This window comes from Pinus tabuliformis, chromosome 6 (genome assembly GCF_031772625.1).
Source record: "Pinus tabuliformis cultivar Carrire ecotype Pingquan chromosome 6, CPIR1, whole genome shotgun sequence".
Taxonomy (NCBI): Eukaryota; Viridiplantae; Streptophyta; class Pinopsida; order Pinales; family Pinaceae; genus Pinus; species Pinus tabuliformis.
Window position 1 is genome coordinate 503544683 of NC_142292.1, and position 20476 is coordinate 503565158.

At 39.1% G+C, this 20476-nt stretch overlaps 2 protein-coding genes across 4 annotated transcripts in view; both read left to right on the plus strand.

The window, feature by feature from the left end:
- Window positions 1-20476, plus strand: part of LOC149259522 (neurochondrin family protein) — a 411338-nt gene that overhangs the window by 335855 nt on the left and 55007 nt on the right. The window lies entirely within an intron of this gene.
- On the plus strand, window positions 10487-13930 carry LOC149259525 (uncharacterized). Its single transcript, XM_089376020.1, has 2 exons — window positions 10487-13122; window positions 13247-13930. The coding sequence occupies exons 1-2, from the start codon at window positions 10918-10920 to the stop codon at window positions 13439-13441; spliced, it is 2400 nt and encodes a 799-aa protein (XP_089232146.1). The 5' UTR covers window positions 10487-10917; the 3' UTR covers window positions 13442-13930.

Sequence of the window (20476 nt, forward strand, 5' to 3'; positions counted from 1 at the left end):
CCTTTTCACGCCTGCAGCTAGCCAAAACAAGGGGGTCAAGGTCTTGGAAGGGCCTCTAAAGGCTGTGGCTAGCCCTTAAAGGGCTAGCGACTCAAGGAAGAGGGAGGTCGAGCGCCTAGAAAGCCCTCTAGGGCTCATGACTAGGGTAAAAGAGGTTGGACGACCAGGCCTTAGGGCATAAAAAAATTTCGAAACCCTGCACACAAAAATTCCTCCCCAAATTCACTGCAAAAAGGCTAGACGACTTCCTCTTCAGTCTGGACGTTGAGCTTGGAGGCTAGATCTTGCCTTCCTAAGCCTAGATCTGCCTCAAAACCCCAACAAAATTCTCTTGATCAACTTGAAGTCCACTTGCACAAATGAATCAAAAAATGCCAAACTCCAATATATATACAAAATATAAAACCCCCAAAATATATAAAACCCAAAGTGCTGCAACACAAATGGGTTAGAAATAATTTATAAATTTATTTACAAATGTGCAATATGTACAAATTTGAAATCTTTTGGAGAAATAATTTTGGATAAATAACAATGGATGAATAAATTTCGAAAAATAAATATTAGCTAAAACCCTCCCGCAAAATCAAATACCATAAAGAAATCTCAGGGCCCAAACATAGTCAGCGCTTCCCCATTGTCTGTGAACTTGGAGCCCAAGGGCTAGCATAGCTATAAATCTCTATAATACTCTCAAAAGAAAATTGTTAGATCATATGGTGAATTAGATCACCTAAGATAACATGTACTAATAGAATGTTCTTATCACCGACAACTGAAATAGCAATTATTTAGCAATATTCAACACAATGTAGGATCACGCATAGCTAACACATACCACAGATCAATGGAAGAAAAAGCACATGAATTGAACACCAAAGTATTTCTATTATGATACAAAATGTTCTTAGTAGAGCAACAACTCAATACCAATGTTCAAGGATTACCTCATCCAAAGATATCGAAGAGAAGCAAAATGACTTCTTTATATAGAAAAACCCCTCCAAGTGGAAAATAATGGCTAGTTGGTTTGATCCTCGTCAAAATTATCTCGACTGTTGAAAATAACTTGATCACAAATTTTCTTAAAATATCCATTTTTCCCTTGATGGGGGACCTCCAAAAATTGACTTTCTTTTGATCCACAAATTTTTTATTATTTTCCACTTGGAGAGAAATTAATTTCTCTATAATTATTTTTGACTCAAAATTAATTAATTTTTTGGCTTAGGATTTTTATTTAATTTAGCCAGAAAAATTAATTAAATGACACTAGAGGGGATTAATATTTTTTCACCCTCAAATATTTTAGCCATGGTGTCTAAATACGAGGGACTACGCACTAAAATAATTTTTACATCAAATATTAAATATCAACCCTTGAAAGGTGAAAACACATTTGGACTCATACCCTCAACAATTTACCCAATTTTGCGACTCAATATGATCTAGTATAGATCAAGTATGTTTGTAATAAAAAAATTTAGTCAAATGTGTTTAAATTATTCCCAAACACACTTTTACAAAGACTCGATATAACATTAGGACTCACCTAAGACCTTGTCAAGGAACTCTTGTTAAATTTAGATAACAATGGTATGTTATATGCTTAACACAATTACTTCAATGTACTTTTAAGTAGCCCAATGACAATTTCCAAATTAGTTTCCAGTAGCAATCACATTAACCATAGATCATATTGACAGTAACTATAGATAGAACATAAAATAAAAATGCAGAAGACAAGCAAGACAAGGGGACACTAGATTTGGCAGATGCCAGGGAAAAACTCCAATGTGGGGAAAACCCTTTGATCAATTCTCTTTATTATTATATCACATGTTCAACAGAGAGAGAGAGAGTACAAAAGTCAAAATTGACTTGACAAATCAAACACAAAAATAGCCCTGTAAAATCTGCTATAATGCTTCTCAGTCAACAACAGTCAAATCAACCCTAACCAGGTAGTCAACAATGGTCAATGCAATAGTCAAACAATCCACTTGGAGCTCGGTCAAACCCAGTCAAATTCGACCTTCATTGCTGGTCAAAGTCAGCCCAAAACAGTCCTTCAAAGTTCAGTCAAATTCGGTCAAAGGAGAGAAAGTTTGCTGTAATTTTCTGCAGTCAAAGTTGCAGTCAAACTTGGTCAACTCGTGAAATTTTTGGCCCTGCAATTATGTCTAGAAATTTGACCTACTTGTGCCACACGTGTGAGAGAGAGAGAGAATGCCCAATAGCTGTACGAACCAATTAGAGAGGGAGAGAGAAGAATGTGTGAGTGATGATGATGGCCAATGAGGGGAGAGGTCACTTGTATTTATACAAGTCATTGAGGGTGAAGAGACATGTTCATTGGTCTTCATGAGCCTACATGATGATGTAGCCGACCCGAAAAATTTGCGCATGTGTGGGCATAAATTCAAAAACACAAATTTATATCAAATTTGGTTCGCTCGAAAAGTGGAATTTAATACAATCATCATCTCCATCAAATGAGTTGTCCCAAGGTGGAATTTGGCCATAGTCACCAATTTTAATAACTCCACCCTAGCTTTAGGGTTTAAGATGGAAGAAAAATTATGCCAATTATCTTTGTTTAGAAGCACACATAATTCGATGAGGTTAAAAACATTCCTAGGATGAAATTCTTTGCTAAAAGAAGAGGCTTGCCTAGGTGTTGTTACGTAAATAAATGGTCATACTAGTATCATTTACCATACAGTTTGTAGAAATTGGGTTTACAATGATAGGATTGTGCTGGCTAATGACTTTGAACTTTGAAAAAAATTCTTCCTATGTTTACATTATGCTTCCTCGCACTGTTGACAAAGTGTGGTCAACAGGGCTAACCAAACTACTTGGATTTCTCCTACTAGAAATTCTTTAAAAAAATTAACCAAGTCGAGTCGCCACTTGAGCAGGAATCTAACTCTAAAAAGCCAACATGCAAGAACCGAAAGTTTGTCGTATTCCAAGTACAAGAGGATTTGTCCTTGACAAAGACACCAAAAAATGTTGTTGCCTCGCTTGCACACCTAAGTTAATGTGGGAAATCCTCAACCCCACTTGATGTGACCTTGGTGGCAAAGCTCAGAGAAGGGGCTCTCACCTAATCTCTTCTAGCTAAAGCCAAGGGGGTTGGACCCTAAGGATGGATTCTAAGGGAAGGCTTGTTAAAGTAACAAGTTCTACGAGATAGTACATTATAATATTCACCGTTCAATAACTTGAAAGAAAATAAATGATAAACAAGTTCAAATAACTATGAGCATATAAGTATTAACAATGTAGATAAAACAAATGAATTCAACAAGATAAACCCTACAATTATATGTGAGTAGACCAGTGCCAATATACTTGCAAGAAATAATATGCACAAAGTGAAATCATAATACTTGCATGTAAAAAATGTCTTTCAAGATACTATAAATTGCAAGAATGGAAAATTGCCAAATATATGCTAATGCAAGAAACAATTGAGAATATGAGCAACAAGATTAAAGATATAACTTGCAAGAAAGGAAATGCTCAAATAAAATATAACAACATCAAATAGCCATGAGCAAAAGTTTAGATAACAAGTACAATGATATTGCAAGTAAGATAGAAAAGTCCACAAATCAAATTGATGAAAAATGAGATGATGCCAAGTTAGACTATGTGAGATGCAAGTTACCTTGGTTGATTTTAATTAAATGCCTAGTCTATGGTGAGAAATATTCTTTTCAATTTCATACAACTAGGAAAAGATTGGGGTGATTTGCAAAGAAGATAGGCTGAGGAGGCACAAGTCCGTCGCTAACAATATCCTTCCCAAGATCCTTGCAATCCACACGCATTCATTCCTACAAGGGGACTAAGCCACCAAGAGAACTACAAGGTCGCGTGTTTTGACCTTGCTCCATACACAAGTGAAAGAAATATAAAAAAAATGTCCTAAAATGTCTATTCAACCAAGCTTATGCTTGGAGGTAGATTTTTTAGAAATACAAGCCTAATTTAGTATGCAAGTGAAATGCCTAAGTGTTAATGAAATGTTTCTGAAGAGATATATTGATAAAAATGTGCTTCCAATGGAGATACAACAATGATATAAACTTTGTAATGATGTTGAATAAAAGATGTACCAATAACTCAATAGAAACAATGCATGAAAGTTAGCTCAATGTTTAAAATACCAACTCAAATGCTTTGAAATGAAAAATGTATATTATGACAATTATCCAAGTGAAAGTTGCATGAGATCATCGGCTAATAAGTTGCTTCAATATGTAAATGGAATGAGCTAATGAACCAAAGTGCACAATTAGATTGCTCAAGTTAGATTGCAAATAAATGAAATTAGCACAAATTTCTTCAACCGTAGATGTGCCCAAAATGAGATTCCAAAATTGAAACAAGTTGCAACTAAACCAAGTTGAACATGGAGCTATGAAGGTAGGTAAATTAAATTGCAACTAGATGAAATGAAAAATGAAAAGTTAGCATGTGTTAAGCTTGACAATGGAAAGAATGGATAAACAAATTAAAACAAACTCCAGGGAAAACTAGTCAAGCACCAAACAAGAAGGTGACCTTTTCTCAAAGAGAGAAGGGGATGATTCCCCAAGCTCCAAGAGAAAAATGTCACTTTTATTATTATGATGGTACAATGATAAGAAACTCTTTTATAGTGAGGAAGGGCTCAAATACTTTAAGGAAGGTTGTACAAATGATGACAAATCTTTGAAATAGGATGATCCTCCCCTTAAACAAAATAGTGAGGATATTCTACAACGATTTTGGAATTGAAATACAATAAACTCCATATTGTTGAGAAATCAATACAAGTAGATTAGGGTTTGATTTCTCTTTCTTGATAATTACTTGTGAATTATGTTGGCTTTGTTTACTTCTTTATTATCTTATTGTTCATCAAGAAATTACCATATTAAGTGTGTATGAAGATCACAAAACAACTATAAGAGACACAAGATGTAGGCACTACGCTAGGGAAAACCCCCCCTCGAGGGGAAAACCCAATCAAAGTTCTATTCCTTTCAATAGTATTTTTTGGGACTCTTCACCCTAGACAAAGACAAAACCTTCCCTCCACACCAAGTCAGCCTTCCAGAACTTCGACCTCTTTTCCAGCAACTTCGACTATGTAGTAGCTTCCAGCATCTTGCAGCTTTCAGCATTAGCGAAACTTGGAAGACTTCGATCTCCCAAACTAGGGCACAGAACAGAGAGAGTGAGGCACCAAAAGTTCGATTTTCTTCTTCTCCTTAGATTCCACCCAACTCGCACTTCCTTTAGCGTCCTTAAACTTACTTTGTCCTACTTCGCACTTCACCAACTTCTCTTTAGATATCAAACTAGCTTGAGATGAGATGCTCCAAATGAATTCGACTTGCTTTTATTTATAGGCTTCAAGGGAGGTTGAATAGATGTCCTTAGGCTGACTTGATCTCTTCTAGGCCGACTTGGTGGGGAGGATACATAAATCATATTTGACTCAATACTAAACCTTTTTGCATGATTCAAAAGCCCAAGAAGGGTCTCTTTGAATGTACAATGACTCTATAAACTCAATATTAATCCTAGGAGTCCACAATGGAGACTTTGACTAATATAATGATGACCCAGGCATGAAACCCATGCTTTAATAAGTCACTGTTACAGTAGTAAAAATTCTTTTCTTTATTCTTTTGACAAGTACATTACATGATGACTCAAATACATTAAAGAAGACCGAACCTAGTTACATTTTCTGACACTTCCTCTTAAGTAGGGAGGTATTCATAATATATAAATATAATGGAAGATCTCAAACTATATGAATAATGAAGAGTTTAGGCACCGCAATGCCATGGACTAGATTCTTGACCAGGGAAATCTATCCATTGGTCTCTCAACAATTTAGGCACGACAATGCCATGGACTAGATTACTGACCAAGGCAATCTATCCAAGTGGGAATAAGGTGGACTCAAGCTTTCAGCCCCTTTAGGTACCATCGGGCTTACTTGCTAACCACCAACCCAGGGACCTAGGCGCTTATCCATGGTCAGAGCTCTACAACCCATGCCATCCTCCCTACTTTGGGACCTAGACATCAACACAAAGTGCTGACCTGATTTCCTCCCAAGCAATGCTTCACTCGCAAAACCTCAACAAATCTCTTCCAATCTCTTATCATCAATACAATCAACAATATTTACTAAACCAAGCATGCTTCTCAAATAATCAAACTTCTTGCTGGGAAGAGCCTTCATATGTTGAGACATACTCCAACTTCATGATCCCATCCTGTACCAAGTTCCTAATAAAGTGGAACTTATTGTTGATATGCTTCGTTCTAGCATGAAACACGGGATCTCCAGACATCTTGATACAATTTTGATTGTCAAAATTAATCACAGTAGGACCTAGAGACTTTTCGAACAAATCTATTAGAAGTTTCCTTGACCAAACAACCTCCTTTCCTACTTCATATGCAACCACATATTCTGCCTCAACACTTCTTAAAGCAACAGGATCTTGCGTCCTACTCATCCATGAAATCATAGCAGCTCCTAGAATAAAACATCCTTCGATAGTGCTCCTTTTATCGGTCTCACTGCCACCCCAGTCAAAATCTGTATAACCAATCAGCTGAACTTCCTTACTATTGTACTTTAGGCAGTGATGCATAGTGTCACGAAGATACCTCAATATGTGTTTGGTAGTTATCTAGTGATCATGACGAGGCTCCAACTGAAACTGACTAAGAATATTTACTGCAAAGCATATATCTGGCCTAGTATTTACCAGATACATTAGGGAGCCCACCAATTGACGATAGGAGGTAGGATCCACGAGACTTGAGTCAGAGCCCCTCAATTTCTTGAGATTGGTGATCAGAGGAGTAGTCATCGGCTTGGAATCCATCATCCCAAATTTCTGCAACAGTTTGATAATGTACTTCCCTTGCCCCAAGTATATTTCGCCATGTTTCTACCATACATCGAGACCCAGGTAATAGTGCATCAGACCTAGATCCTTAATTTCAACTTCAACTGCCAACATCTTCTTGCATTCTTGAATTCATCATTCCACACCTGTAATGAATAGATCATCAATATATAGTAGAATAATGACGGGCTCATTTTTCACGACCTTGATATAGAGATTCAGATCAACAAAACTCTTTATGAACCCACTTCTAAGTAGATATGCATCCATCCTTGCATACCATGCCCTAGGTGCTTGCTTCAAACCATATAGGGCTTTCTTAAGTCTGCAAACATGAGAGTCCTTGTTATTAACTTCAAAGACTTCAGATTTTTTGATGTACACTTCTTCATCAATGGTCCCATTCATAAACGCAGTCTTCACATCCATTTGGTGGATATTCCAACCCATTGTAGCAACTAATGAACCCAGAGATCTAATGGTAGCATACCTTGTCGTGGTTGCAAAGGTTTCTTCATAATCAATGCCTTCTTTTTGTTAGAAACCCCTTGCAACGAATCTAGTTTGTATTTATCTATACTTCCTTTGACAACATGTTTGATCTTGTAGATCCATTTGGAGGTGACAACCGATTTGTCATTAGGTCTAGGAATGATTTCCCAAACCCCATTCTGCATAACGGATTGATATTCTTCCTGCATCGCTTTCTTCCAAACTTCTTGATGAGTAGCTTCCTTGAATGTAGATGGTTTGGATTCAATCAACTTTGTCATATATGCAACATAACCAGAGTATCTCTTTGGTCTCTTACTTTCCTTGAAGGTTCATTTCACAACTTCATGTCCTTCGACATCTTCTAATGTTGCTTTTAACGAATTTGGCTTTTTCCTAGTGGTTGGGATAGCTACAGATTGAATAGGCTCACTTGGTCCTTCTTCTTCTTGATTTGTAGTAGGGTTTTCATGGTGGTCTTCTTCTTTTTCAAATATTGGAACTTCTTCATCATCATAGTCAATAGAAATATCCTTTGATTTCTTGTATGCTTGATTTTCATCAAATATGACATCTCTGCTTACTTCGATATGTACATCTCCCTTCTTTAATGTAGATTCTATATGCCTTTGAAGAGAGACTATATCCAATGAATATTCCCTTGATACTTGTATGATCCAACTTCTTTCACTTGTCTTTTGGAACATGAATATATGTTGGACTTCCAAAGATTCGAAAGTGATCCACACTCGGCTTCTTTCCTGTGAATACCTCTTCGGGTGTTGTATTATTAAGACTTCTATGAGGACTTCTATTTTGAATGTACACGACTGTCTTTGCTGCTTCTCCCCATAAGAATTTTGGTAGATCTTGATCAAGGAGCATTGTTCGAATGCCTTCTTCAATTGACCTATTCTTCTTTCGGCCACTCCATTTTGTTTGGGATAATAGGGAACAATGAGCTCCCTCTTAATTCCTTTTTCCTTACAATATGTAATCAATTCCTTAGAAATGTATTCCCCACCATTGTCGGATCTTAGGGTTTTTATCTTTCTTTCGGTTAGGGTTTCTACTTCGGACCTAAACTCCTTAAACTTTTCAAACACTTCATCTTTAGTTTTGAGTAAGTAGAGCCATGTCTTTCTAGAATGGTCAGCAACGAATGTTACATAGTAGAGATGACCTCCAAGTGATTTGTCAGACATGGGCCCACTCACATCAGAATGAATGAGGTCTAGAATTTCTTTAGACCTAGTTTCACTATACGGAAATGGCTTTCTTGTATGCTTTCCCAAAGAGCATCCTTGCACACACCTTCATCATCTAACTTCATATTGGGGATGCCATGAACCAATTGACTAAGAGCAGGGATAGCCTTATAATGTAGATGACCATATCTCCTATGCCATAGCTCAATGGGACTGATTTCCATGTGATCCAAAGCTTGATGAGGTGGTGTAATAACTCTATAAAGGCTTCCTTCACGAATTCCAATAGCCCTAGGTTATCAATGCTAGAGTCTTTTCCCCAAACCAATAATTTTCCATCAACAAAAGCAATTCTTTCCCCTTTATCTTCTAAACAAGAAATAGAAAGCAAATTCTTTTTCAAACGTGGGACATATAGAATGTTGTTGAGGTGCAACTTCGTTCCCTTTTCCAGCTTCAACGATGTTGATCCCATGCCTCTAACAACATAGCTTTTGTTGTCACCCAATTCCACTGCATGAGAAGATGGCTCCTTTGATCGTGTATGAAGTTGTTTACTTTCTCCTGTCATGTGTCTTGATGCTCCACTATCGATGATCCATGCATTATCATCACTAAGAGAAGCTGTAAGAGCAACCAAGAATCCTTGACTTTTGACCTTGTTGAATTAGTAGTGGATGACCTTCTTGATCCAGCTTCGAGTAGTGTTAATACCCATTTTTGTGTAGTTCATCAAAGAGGGAGAATCCCTTCCAACAAAGTGATCTTCAATTCTTCCTGACCTTAGCTCCGATACCATGTTGAGAAATGAAGACAAGTAGATTAGGGTTTGATTCCTCTTTCTTGATAATTACTTGTGAATTACGTTGGCTTCGTTTACTTCTTTATTATCTTATTTTTCATCAAGCAATTACCATATTAAGTGTGTATGAAGATCACAAAACGAAGAGACACAAGATGTAGGCACTAGGCCAGGGCAAACTCCCCCTCGAGGGGAAAACCTAGTCAAAATTCTCTTCCTTTCAATAATATTCTTTGAGACTCTTCACCCTAGACAAAGACAAAACCTTCCCTCCACACAAAGATAACCTCCCATAATTTTGACCTCTTTTCCAACAACTTCGACTATGTATGTAGCAGCTTCCGGCATTAGCGAAACTTGGAAGACTTTGATCTCCCAAAATAGGGCACGAAACAGAGAGAGAGAGGCATTAAAAGTTTGATTTTCTTCTTCTCCTTAGACTCCACCCAACTCGCACTTCCTTCAGCTTCCTTAGACTTACTTCGTCCTACTTCACACTTTTCCAGCTTCTCTTTAGATATCGAACTAGCTTGAGATGAGATGCTCCAAATGAATTCGACTTGCTTCTATTTATGAGCTTCAAGGGAGTTCGAATAGGTGTCCTTAGGCCAACTTGATCTCTTCTAGGCCGACTTGGTGTGGAGGATACATAAATCATATTTGACTCAATACTAAACATTTTTACATGATTCAAAAACCCAAGAAGGGTCTCTTTGAATGTACAATGACTCTATAAACTCAATATTAATCCTTGGAGCAGGGTTGCAGGAATCGCCCCCCCCCCCCCGCCGGATCCAAACCCGGAACCGCGGATCGGAGCGAACCGTCCCGGAATCCACCCTGGAAGCGCGGATCGGATTTGGCGGTTGCGCGGATCCGTTAAAAAAAAACGATTCCTGCCTTTTTGGGTTGCGGCCGCCCGGAACCGCGGATCGGAGGGCGGTTCGGGCACGGGGTGGCGCCACGCTTCCGGCCCGGAACCGCACGCCACCCGCACGCCACCCAGGCGCTTCCGGAAGCAACCCCGCGGCCAACGGATTTTTAATTTATTTTTTTTAAATTTGTTTTAACATGTGACTTAACTAGCATGAGGGGGTGGGTTAGGTTAGTTTAGGGTGAGTCTAGGGTGACTTTAGAAAAGAATAAAGCCCCCATTCTCTTCTCATTTTCTCACTTTGAGTTTATGAGAGTTGGAGAAGAGAAGAGAGGAGAGGAGAAGAGAAGAGAGGAAAGGAGAGGAGAAGAGAGGAGAGCTTGGAGGAGTGAAGAAGGAGGAGCTAGGAGAAGGAGGAGGAGCTTGGAGCAAGAGCTTGGAGGACTTCATCTACAAGAGCTAAAGAGGTAAGTTCAAACCCCAAACTCCCTTGTTTTTTTGAAAAAAAAATTGTATTTTTCTCCTCCCTCTCCTACTCTTTCCCATTGTTTCTACTTGCTCCTTTATTTACAGGTTGTCCACCACCTATATCCATATTCCAAGATGGTGTTCTTTTGGCTTCTATGTATCATTCCACTCTTGGTTTTAATGATGGCAAGGGTGAGGAATAGAGGGGAAGAGGAAGGGGATGAACTTGGTCCTAATAGTAGTGACCCAATGTATGATGAGGAGGAAGGGTTTGAAGAGGAAGGGGATGAACTTGAAGAGGACACTGAAGCACAAGATGGGAAAGGTACATCAAATCCCTTGTGGAACTATGTGACCAAACTTGAAGGGGGAAAGGGTGGTGGATCTTACAAATGGATGTGCCCTCATGATTGTCATGGAGGAAAACCATATACGGGTTCATATACCCGTCTGAGGAGGCATCTTTGTGGGGTGCTAGAGAGTGATGAAAAAAAGGGTTCTGTGGGGGTAGCCATTTGCCCAAAAATTTCAAGTGAACAAAGACAAAAATACATCAAAACAGAGATGGCTGCACAACAAAAAAACAAGAAACAAAAAACTCATTCAGAATCAAGTGCAAACTCTAAATTTGGTAGTTGCCCATCTCCTCATGGTACTTCTGCAACCTCTGGAGGTAGAAAAACAATAGGGGATTTCCTTAATGTTTCTGGGAGGGATGATGTGGATGGAAAGGTAGTCCGTTTTCTTTGTGCTTGCGGTGTACCATTCAATGTGCTTCGCTCTCCCTATTGGCATGACATGGTAAAGGCCATCAATGAAGCCCCAAAAGGATACAAGGCCCCCAACTATGAGAAAGCTAGAACAGTGTTATTAGAAAGAGAAAAAGCTAAGGTTCAAAGAGCTTTGACACGTTTTACACATGAGTGGGTGGATTATGGGGTATCCATTGTATCAGATGGGTGGACAAATATTAGAAACCAACATTTGATAAATGTTCTTGGTGTTTCTTCTAAGGGTGCAGTATTTATTGCATGTCATGACTCCTCCTCCATCAGTGCAACTGCACAAAACATTGCAGATCTCCTATTGAAATCAATCAAAGATGTTGGTCCGAATAATGTGGTTCAAGTGATCACAGATAATGCAGCAAATTGTAAGGCAGCAGGAAAAATTATTGAGCGTACTCATCCACACATCTTTTGGTCTGGGTGCCTGGTTCACACATTGAACCTTTTGATGCATGATATTGTGAAACACAAAGAATGTGGGTGGATTGCTGAGGTTTACAGGAAAGGGAAGCAGCTCATTAAATTCATCACAGGGCATACAAGGGTAAACTACTTCTATGGCACTTACTCCAAGTTGCAATTGCTTAAAATTGCAAAGACAAGATTTGCTAGTTATTACCTCACCTTTAGGCGGCTAGTGAAGGTGAGACAAGCTTTAACTAATCTGGTGTGTGCTGAAACATGGGATGAAATTAACCAGTGTACAGATGGTGCTACTGCTAATGTAGTCAAGGACACTGTTCTTGACACTTACTTTTGGTCACAGGTTAAATATGTTTTGCAATTCACCAAACCAATTTATTACATGATCAAGTTTGCAGATTCAGATCGACCAGTAATTGGGGAGGTGTATGAGCAAATGGATAGCATGTTGGGGCAGATTAAAGACATTGTTGAGCCTAGAGATACCACCTTGTACAATTATATTCGTGAAGAGGTGGAAAAGCGATGGGATATGCTAAATGTTCCATTGCATGCATTAGCATATGTTTTGACACCTAGGTACTATCATCCATCATGGCTTTCAAAACCAGCACCTGGGGGGGGAAGCAGGAAAAAACCACACCAAGATAAAGAGGTTCACGAAAAATATATGGCTGCATTGAGTAGATTAATCCCTGATAATGAGGAGGCTGCATTGGTACGGAGACAGGTGAGCAACTATACGCTCAACACTGGTCCATTTGGGAGCATGCATTCAATTGAAGATCGAGAGCATTTTTCTGCTCTTGAGTGGTGGAACATGCATGGAGGGCCTACTCCACTTCTACAGAGTTTGGCATTGCGGGTGCTATCACAGGTGGTAAACACTTCTTCTGCAGAGAGGTGTTGGAGCTCTTATTCTTTCATCCACAGTGTTAAAAGGAACAGGTTGAGTTTAGACCGGGCAGAGAGCTTGGTTTATGTTCATTACAACTTGCGATTGTTGTCCCATTACTGTGAAGATGCAAAGTCTAATAAAGACTTGTTGACTTGGGACAAGCATCCAGAGGAGCCCAATTTGGAGGATGGAGTGTTGCAACTAGAGCAATTAGAGGATGCTCTTATCCAGGTATGTCCATTGTGGTATGAATTTTCCAATTTTCCCTTATAAAGCATTTCTCTAATTCATGTTTTTAATTTTTTTGTTAACTAGTGTTTTTTTTTTTTTGCATGAATTTTTTGAGCGATTCTAGGATGATGATGACCGTGTTGATATGCCACCACCCCCACCCCCATCTGGTCCTAGGTTCCATGGTTCAACACCAACAGCAGGGGGTTCTTCTTCATCAGTTCCAGTGCCACGACTTACACAGGGACCATTTTCTTCATTGCCACCACGTGGAGGCACGCCATCACGTTCTATTCGTGGTGGAAGGAGGAGAGATTAGTAGATATATTCACAATCTACTTCTTTTTGTCATAGTCTATAGATTACTCATTAGACTTGTAGACTTGTGAATTTGAATTTTGAACCTTTTTGGCTTGGCGGTGACCAAGTGACATATTTTGTAAACATTATTATTTGAATTTTGGACATGACAAATGTTGACAGTTGCTCACTTGCTAGATAAATCATAATATGCTCTATGTTTTATGTTTTATAATATGCTTAAATGTTTTATGTTTTATAATATGCTTAAAAATTTGATGTATGTTTGTAATAGCTAGAATATAGATGATTGTTGTACATACTAGTAACTACAATGGAATCATGGATGCCATATCTATCTTGATTTATGCAAAAATATGCATGTTTTCATGTCTTCTACAATTAATTTGGTATTTGGGATGTTTGTTTTGAGTATAAATGCAAAAAAATATATAAAAATATATATATATATAGCAGACGCTTCCGCGGACGCTTCGCTCCCTAGATTTTTGGAAAATGACGCTTCCGCGCTTCGCGCTTCCGCTTCGTGCAACATTGCCTTGGAGTCCACAATGGTGACTTTGACTAATATAATGATGACCTAAGCATGGAACCCATGCTTTAATAAGTCACTGTTACAATCAGTGTTGAAAATATCGGTATCGGCAAAATATCGGCGAGGGTCCAGAAAATATCTTATCGGCAATATCGGCAAAAATATCGGCAAAATATCGGCAAATATCGGCAAGCATAAAAAATAATTTTTTCAAATTTTTAAATATAGCCGATATTTTGCCGATATTTTCAAAATATCGCGATATTTTGCCGATATTTTCCGATATTTGCCGATATTTTCAAAACAGAAAATATCGCGATATTTTCTCGGCGATATATCGTTTTGCCGAAAATATCGCGATATTTCCGAATATCGCCGATATTATCAACAGTGGTTACAATAATAAAAATTCTTTTCTTTATTCTTTTGACAAGTACATTACATGATGACCCAAATACATTAATGAAGACCGAACCTAGTCACATTTTCTAATGCATACAAGACTGAAATTTCCAATAGGATTTATGCTCAAAAGGCTCAATCACTTATGACGATGAAACCTGCCCACAAAAACGAGAGAATGGACTTGTTTTTACCACTGTTATGACAGAGATAAAAGACAACTTGTTTACACTGTCTCAACATAAATATATGGCAACCTTTCGTGCAAGAACTATTGAAATGTGTAACTAGTTTCGGTCTTCATAATATCTTATGTATTCTTGATTTTATGTATTTGATGTAAAAAAGAGAAAAAAATATTATTGTTATTTTATAGCACAGGTTTCATGCTCAAAGTTAATTTGTTTTTAGGTCAAAGCACCCATTGTGTGCTTCTAGAGTGTTGCCATAGCGTCAAGGAGTCAAAAGAGTCATTGTCATATGTAATAGACCCTATTGGGCATCTTGTATCAAGGCAAAAGAATTTATTTGAGTCAAAATGTGTCAAAGTGACCCTCCATGACCAAGTCGGCATGTAGAGAACAAGTCGGCCTCATAAAGGTAATTCGTCCTCCTTAGTGTCGAGAAATCTATAGGGCAGTAGTTAGGTTGATTTCTCTTTCTATGGTAACTTCTTGTGATGTGTTTTTAACTTTTTTTTACTTATTAGCTTCTTCTCTTATTATTAAGTTCGTTCTTATCATCAAACAACTACCAAAACAAGAAGAACAATAGTACACAAGAACACATGGGATAGGCTGCAAGCCAGGGCCAAAACCTCTCCACTTGAGAGCAAAACCTGTAAATCTCTTCTCTTCTTATAGATTCTTCTATTGACGAAATCCAAGACATCTAAACCATGATTAACACCCTTCCAAGACCAAGTCCAACCTTCTTGATGATGTGCTTCCATTGTCCAAGACAAACCCAGTCAAATCTCTTCCAATAACACAACTTCGCCCCCCAACAACATGTTGAGATTTGTAGCTTAGGAGGTACTCCAAACCCTAGGCTTGAGGGTTGTGGAGGAGTGGGCACACAGATGTGGCTTGTGGGCTTGAAACCCAAGCTTGGGGTTTTGTACCCATCGATGTTGGGGCCAAAACGATGAGGAAATTTCTACATGTGATGGATGGAGATGATAGAGGATGCCGAGACGAACCAGACAACGAAAATCGTCAAAATCCGAGTTGTAGAAATGAAGATATTATTTTTTGAAGATAATATGTGGGTTTGGTCAAGGTTGGCTACGCGTTTAGAGACCTTGTGACAAGTTGTCAAGCCCACACATGTGACTTGATGGAGCCCTTGTATTGTGTAGGAGAGTCATTTGACACATCCAAGAAACATCTTTCATAGTCTACAACTCAAGAAAGGCAATGCGAGTGCAGAGAGCTCAAGTGCGGGTAGTGCAAGTGTAGGAATGTGTGACTGCAGGAACGCGCGAGTACAGGAACGCGAGTGCAGGAATGCATGAGTGCACACACGCGCAAGTGTAGGCAGCACGAGTGAGGGCTGAGCATGTAGCCGACTGCATGAGGGTCACCGCTCCGATCCTCGTCTTCCCAGTTTGGAAGAAGGAATTTCATGTGCATGTGGACACATCATGTATTGCGCTGGGAGCCATACTGACACAGGCCGGTGAGGGAGAATTGGATCATCCTATAGCGTTCGCAAGTAGTCAATATGTATTCTGTTGATGTGTTAAGGTTGAATTGATGCTAGCAGTGTTATTGGAACCGACCAGTTCGATCGGTTTTGGGACAAAATCGGTCCGAACCGGAAAAGACCGTTTCGGTACTGAACCAGTCCGGACCGTTTCAGAGACTGGTTCCATCGGTTCACAAGGCCCGCGGTCGTGCAGCCTGGGCATAAAAAACTTTTTTTATCTTTAATTTTTTAATTTTTTTTACTATTTTTCCTAGTTTCTAACGCTAGTCTAGTCCCCCTAAAGCTATTTAAACACCCCCACTCCGTCTATTTCACTCACTATTCATTCGAGTCTCTTGCAATTCTTGAGCTGAGTTTGGTGAGGATAATTTGGAGAGAGTTTTCTGAGGGAGATTTTTTGTAGATTTGAAGAGTTGATTGGAGTCTTGGAGAGCTATTGGAGAGAGTGTTTGAGTGTATATACACTAAGAAGAGGAACCGTTTGGAGCAAAAGTGGTTAAATGACATGGTTTTTGTTCAGTACAACCTTAGGTTGAGGCGCAACCAATTGCTGAATAAAACCCCTGAATCAAGCTACATTGTTTTGGGTCACTTTGATCCAACATCAGAATGGGTTGTGGAGAGTCAAGCACCAACATTTGACAATGAAAACCTTTCTTGGTTGGACTTGGACCCACCTCCACAGGCTGCAGAGGCAGATATATCAGAAGCACCAGTAGCAGCTTCATGGCCAGGGGAATCAAGCCATAATTCCATTGTAGACTTGGATGCTACTCATTCTTCAAATGAGGATGAGGAGGATGATCAGGAATTAGATGATGATTGATGATTTGATCATTGATTTGCTGTAGCTGTAGCTTGTAGTATTGTAGGTTGTAGTATAATACTATGATCTATCATGTTATTTTGGACTATAAAGGCATTTTAGAGCCTGCTTGATGTTTGTAACATTTTTGGTTCAACAATGTTTTGCGCTAAGTACTATTTTGGTTATATGCACTATTACTTGCTATATAAATGAGAAATTTTGCATATTTGTGTATAAATGGTTTAGATTCATATGGATGCACATGAATATATTTGTTTTTTCTTTAAAATATGAATATTTTATGTGTTTTTGGTAAACCAATTTTTTTTCCTGTTTCGGTTCCGGTATGGTTTTGACCGATTTCTGGTCCACAAGGTTTTCCGGTTCGATGACCAGTTCAGTTCTGATAACATTAGATTCTAGTGGATGATGTCGTAGGAGAGGATAGTTTGGAAGTCTATTAGCAGCCATGTGGAGGGGTTTCCTAAGTGTTGGATGCCCTAACTAGGAGCAGATGCTACAACAGACGTAGTCACTCGTGCACTGTTGGAGGGCAGCGTGAGAGTGGACCAAGTGTGGATAGTGATTGGGTATTTATGGTCTGCTGGAGGACAGTGTGATAGTGCCCAAGTTGGAGCCCGGTGTGCACCATCTTCATGGACTTAGGTGGTTACTAGAGTGGTAGTTGTTGAGCTCATGGGTCTGATCAACCAGGAGCAGTTTGTGCAACCCTAGACTTGTGTGTGGAGAAGGACTTCTACAACAGATGATGGGTAGTCCTCCTAGCCCATCTTCATTCTGGGCAGTAGTTAGGTTGATTTCTCTTTCTATGATAACTGCTTGTGATGTCTTTTTTACTTTTTCTTACTTATTAGCTTATTCTCTTATTATTAAGTTCATTCTTATCTTCAAACAACCTTAAAACAAGAAGAACAATAGTACACAAGAACACGGGATATAGGTTGCAAGCTAGGGCAAAAACCTCTCCACTTGAGAGGAAAACCCAACAAACACCCTTCCAAGACCATGTCTAGCCTTCTTGATGATGTGCATATGTTGTCCAAGATAAACCCAGTCAACTCTCTTCGAGCAACACAACTTCGGCCCACAACAACAAAATTTCAGCCTCTACAGTAGGTCTGAAATTTTTGGCCCTCCCAATAGCGGCTACTTCCACACGTGTGAGCTTATTTCGGCCTTCCAAGACTTCTTCAGATCTTCGCTTGACTTTCTTTCTCTTCTAGGGCTTGAAGATGACCTAATGAGCCCTCCTTAGACCTTCTTTCTGGACTTCTTCCAAGTTTGATCATGCAGCAACAAAACCCTAACCCAACACCAGAAACCCTAGCATCCTTCCTTCGCACATGTGAGGAGAGAGAGAGAGAAAATAGCCCAATTAGTTGATCTTCATCCTCCTCCTTCCTTTGCTAGCCTCTTTCTTCTTCTTCTTTGCTTGATGAGAGAATGAATTGCGTGTCTAGGAGGTCGAGTTCCCTCCTATATATAGACTTCCAAGGTGGACGAAGTTCCTCAAATTAGGTTGACTTCTTTGTTGGTAAGCCGACTTGGTCTTGGAGGGTTTCTTGACACTTTAAAATACAAAAATAATTCTTTTTAGAAGTTACAATGTGCCCGAAGGGGTCTTCAACATATGACAATGACTCTTTTGACTTCTTGACCTAGGACAAACCCTAGAAGCACTCAATGGGTGCATGACCTCTAAAATAAAAGACTTTGAGCATGAAACCCATGCTCCAAAAATAACAATAGTAATTTTTCTTTCATTTTTACAATATACAAGAATCAAAGTACATTTGATATTTATGAAGACCGAACCTAGTTACACATTTTTCAACACTCCCTCTTAACTAGGGAGTTATTCATAAATGGTACGTGGACATTCTCAATCTGAAGAAATCTCATAAGAAGAGTCGAGTTGGTAACCCATCTGTTTAGCATCATAACAACCAACATTGTCACATAGCAAAGGCTTGACTAATAGCTCTATCTCTCCACAAGATCAGAGCACAGTGCTGGCGAAACCAATGATTTATAGACACCATCATCATTGTCTCTCAAGGCACACACCCCACCCAGGTGTTCACAGAGTATGATCTTCTTGGATTATTCTTATCTTGGATAGCTAGTCCTCAAAGAATATCGGTCCTCGACTACTCTTATCTTGGATGCCATACCTCATCCTTAAAGAGTATTGCATGCTAGATGTTTACCCAATCCTCCATTCTGTCTTCTCAAGTGAAGACCAGAATGATGTGCCTATCTCTCCCTCTCAACTAGGGAGGATATATCAGCCAGACCAAGCTTGTTTCTTAATACACAAGCTTCTTATTAGGAAGATATTTTATCAGTATGTCAGCGACTTGCTCATCGGTGGAGATATACTGTAGCTGCAACACCATCATATACGAGCTTCCAAATGTAGTGATACTTGTTGTTTATATGCTTTGTCTTTCCATGAAACACCGGGTCTTCAGATAATCTTATACAATTGGTGTTATCACGATGTATCACTGTAGGGTCCATTAGTCATTCAAACAAGTCAGATAGCAACTTCCTCAACTAGACAACTTGTCTGCTTACTTCACAAGTTGCAATATACTCAGGCTCAACACTACTCAAAGCAATCAAATCTTGCTTTCTGCTCATTCATGAGACCATGGAGGATCCCAAACTAAAACATCCTCCTGCTTCTTCCGTCCCGCTCACTGCCTCCCTAGTCAGAATCTTTATATCCAATCAAGTGGACATCATTCCTCCTATGATATTTCAGGTAGTAGGGGATTGTTACTTGTAGATATCTCAGTATATGCTTGGCTGCTATCCAATGATCATGCTTTGACTCAACTTGGAACTAATTGAGAACATTCACTGCAAAACATATGTCTAGTCAAGTATTCACCAAGTACATTAGTGAGCCAATCAATTGTCTATAACTGGTTGGATCTACTAGGCTTGATTCAGATCTCCTTAGCCTTCTCAAGTTTGTGATCATCGAGGTTGTCATTGGTTTGCAATCCATCATGTCAAATCTCTTCAACATCTCAATCACATACTTCCCTTGACGCAGATAGATCTCATCAGGTAGTTGGCAGACTTCCAGTCCCAAATAGTAGTGCATCAGCCCAAGATCCTTCATATCGAATTCTGCTACTCGCTGTTTCTTGCGTTCTTGGATTCGACCTTCCACACTTGTCAAGAGAAGATCATCAACATACAAAAGAATGATTATAGGCTCACCATTTACAACCATGATGTAGAGATCCAGATCTACATAACTCTTTGTGAATCCCGATCTTTGTAGGCATGCATCCATCCTTGCATATCGTGCCCTTGGTGCCTGCTTAAGGCCATATTATGCCTTCTTCAATTTGCAAATATATGCTTCTCTATATTGGACTTCAAATCCCAAGGGTCGCTCTATATAGACTTCCTCATCAATTGTGCCATTCAGGAATGCAGTCTTGACATCCAGTTGATGTAAATTCCATCCCATCGATGCTGCCAAAGAGACCAGTGAACGTATAGTTGTATACCTTGCAGTTGGAGGAAATGTCTCT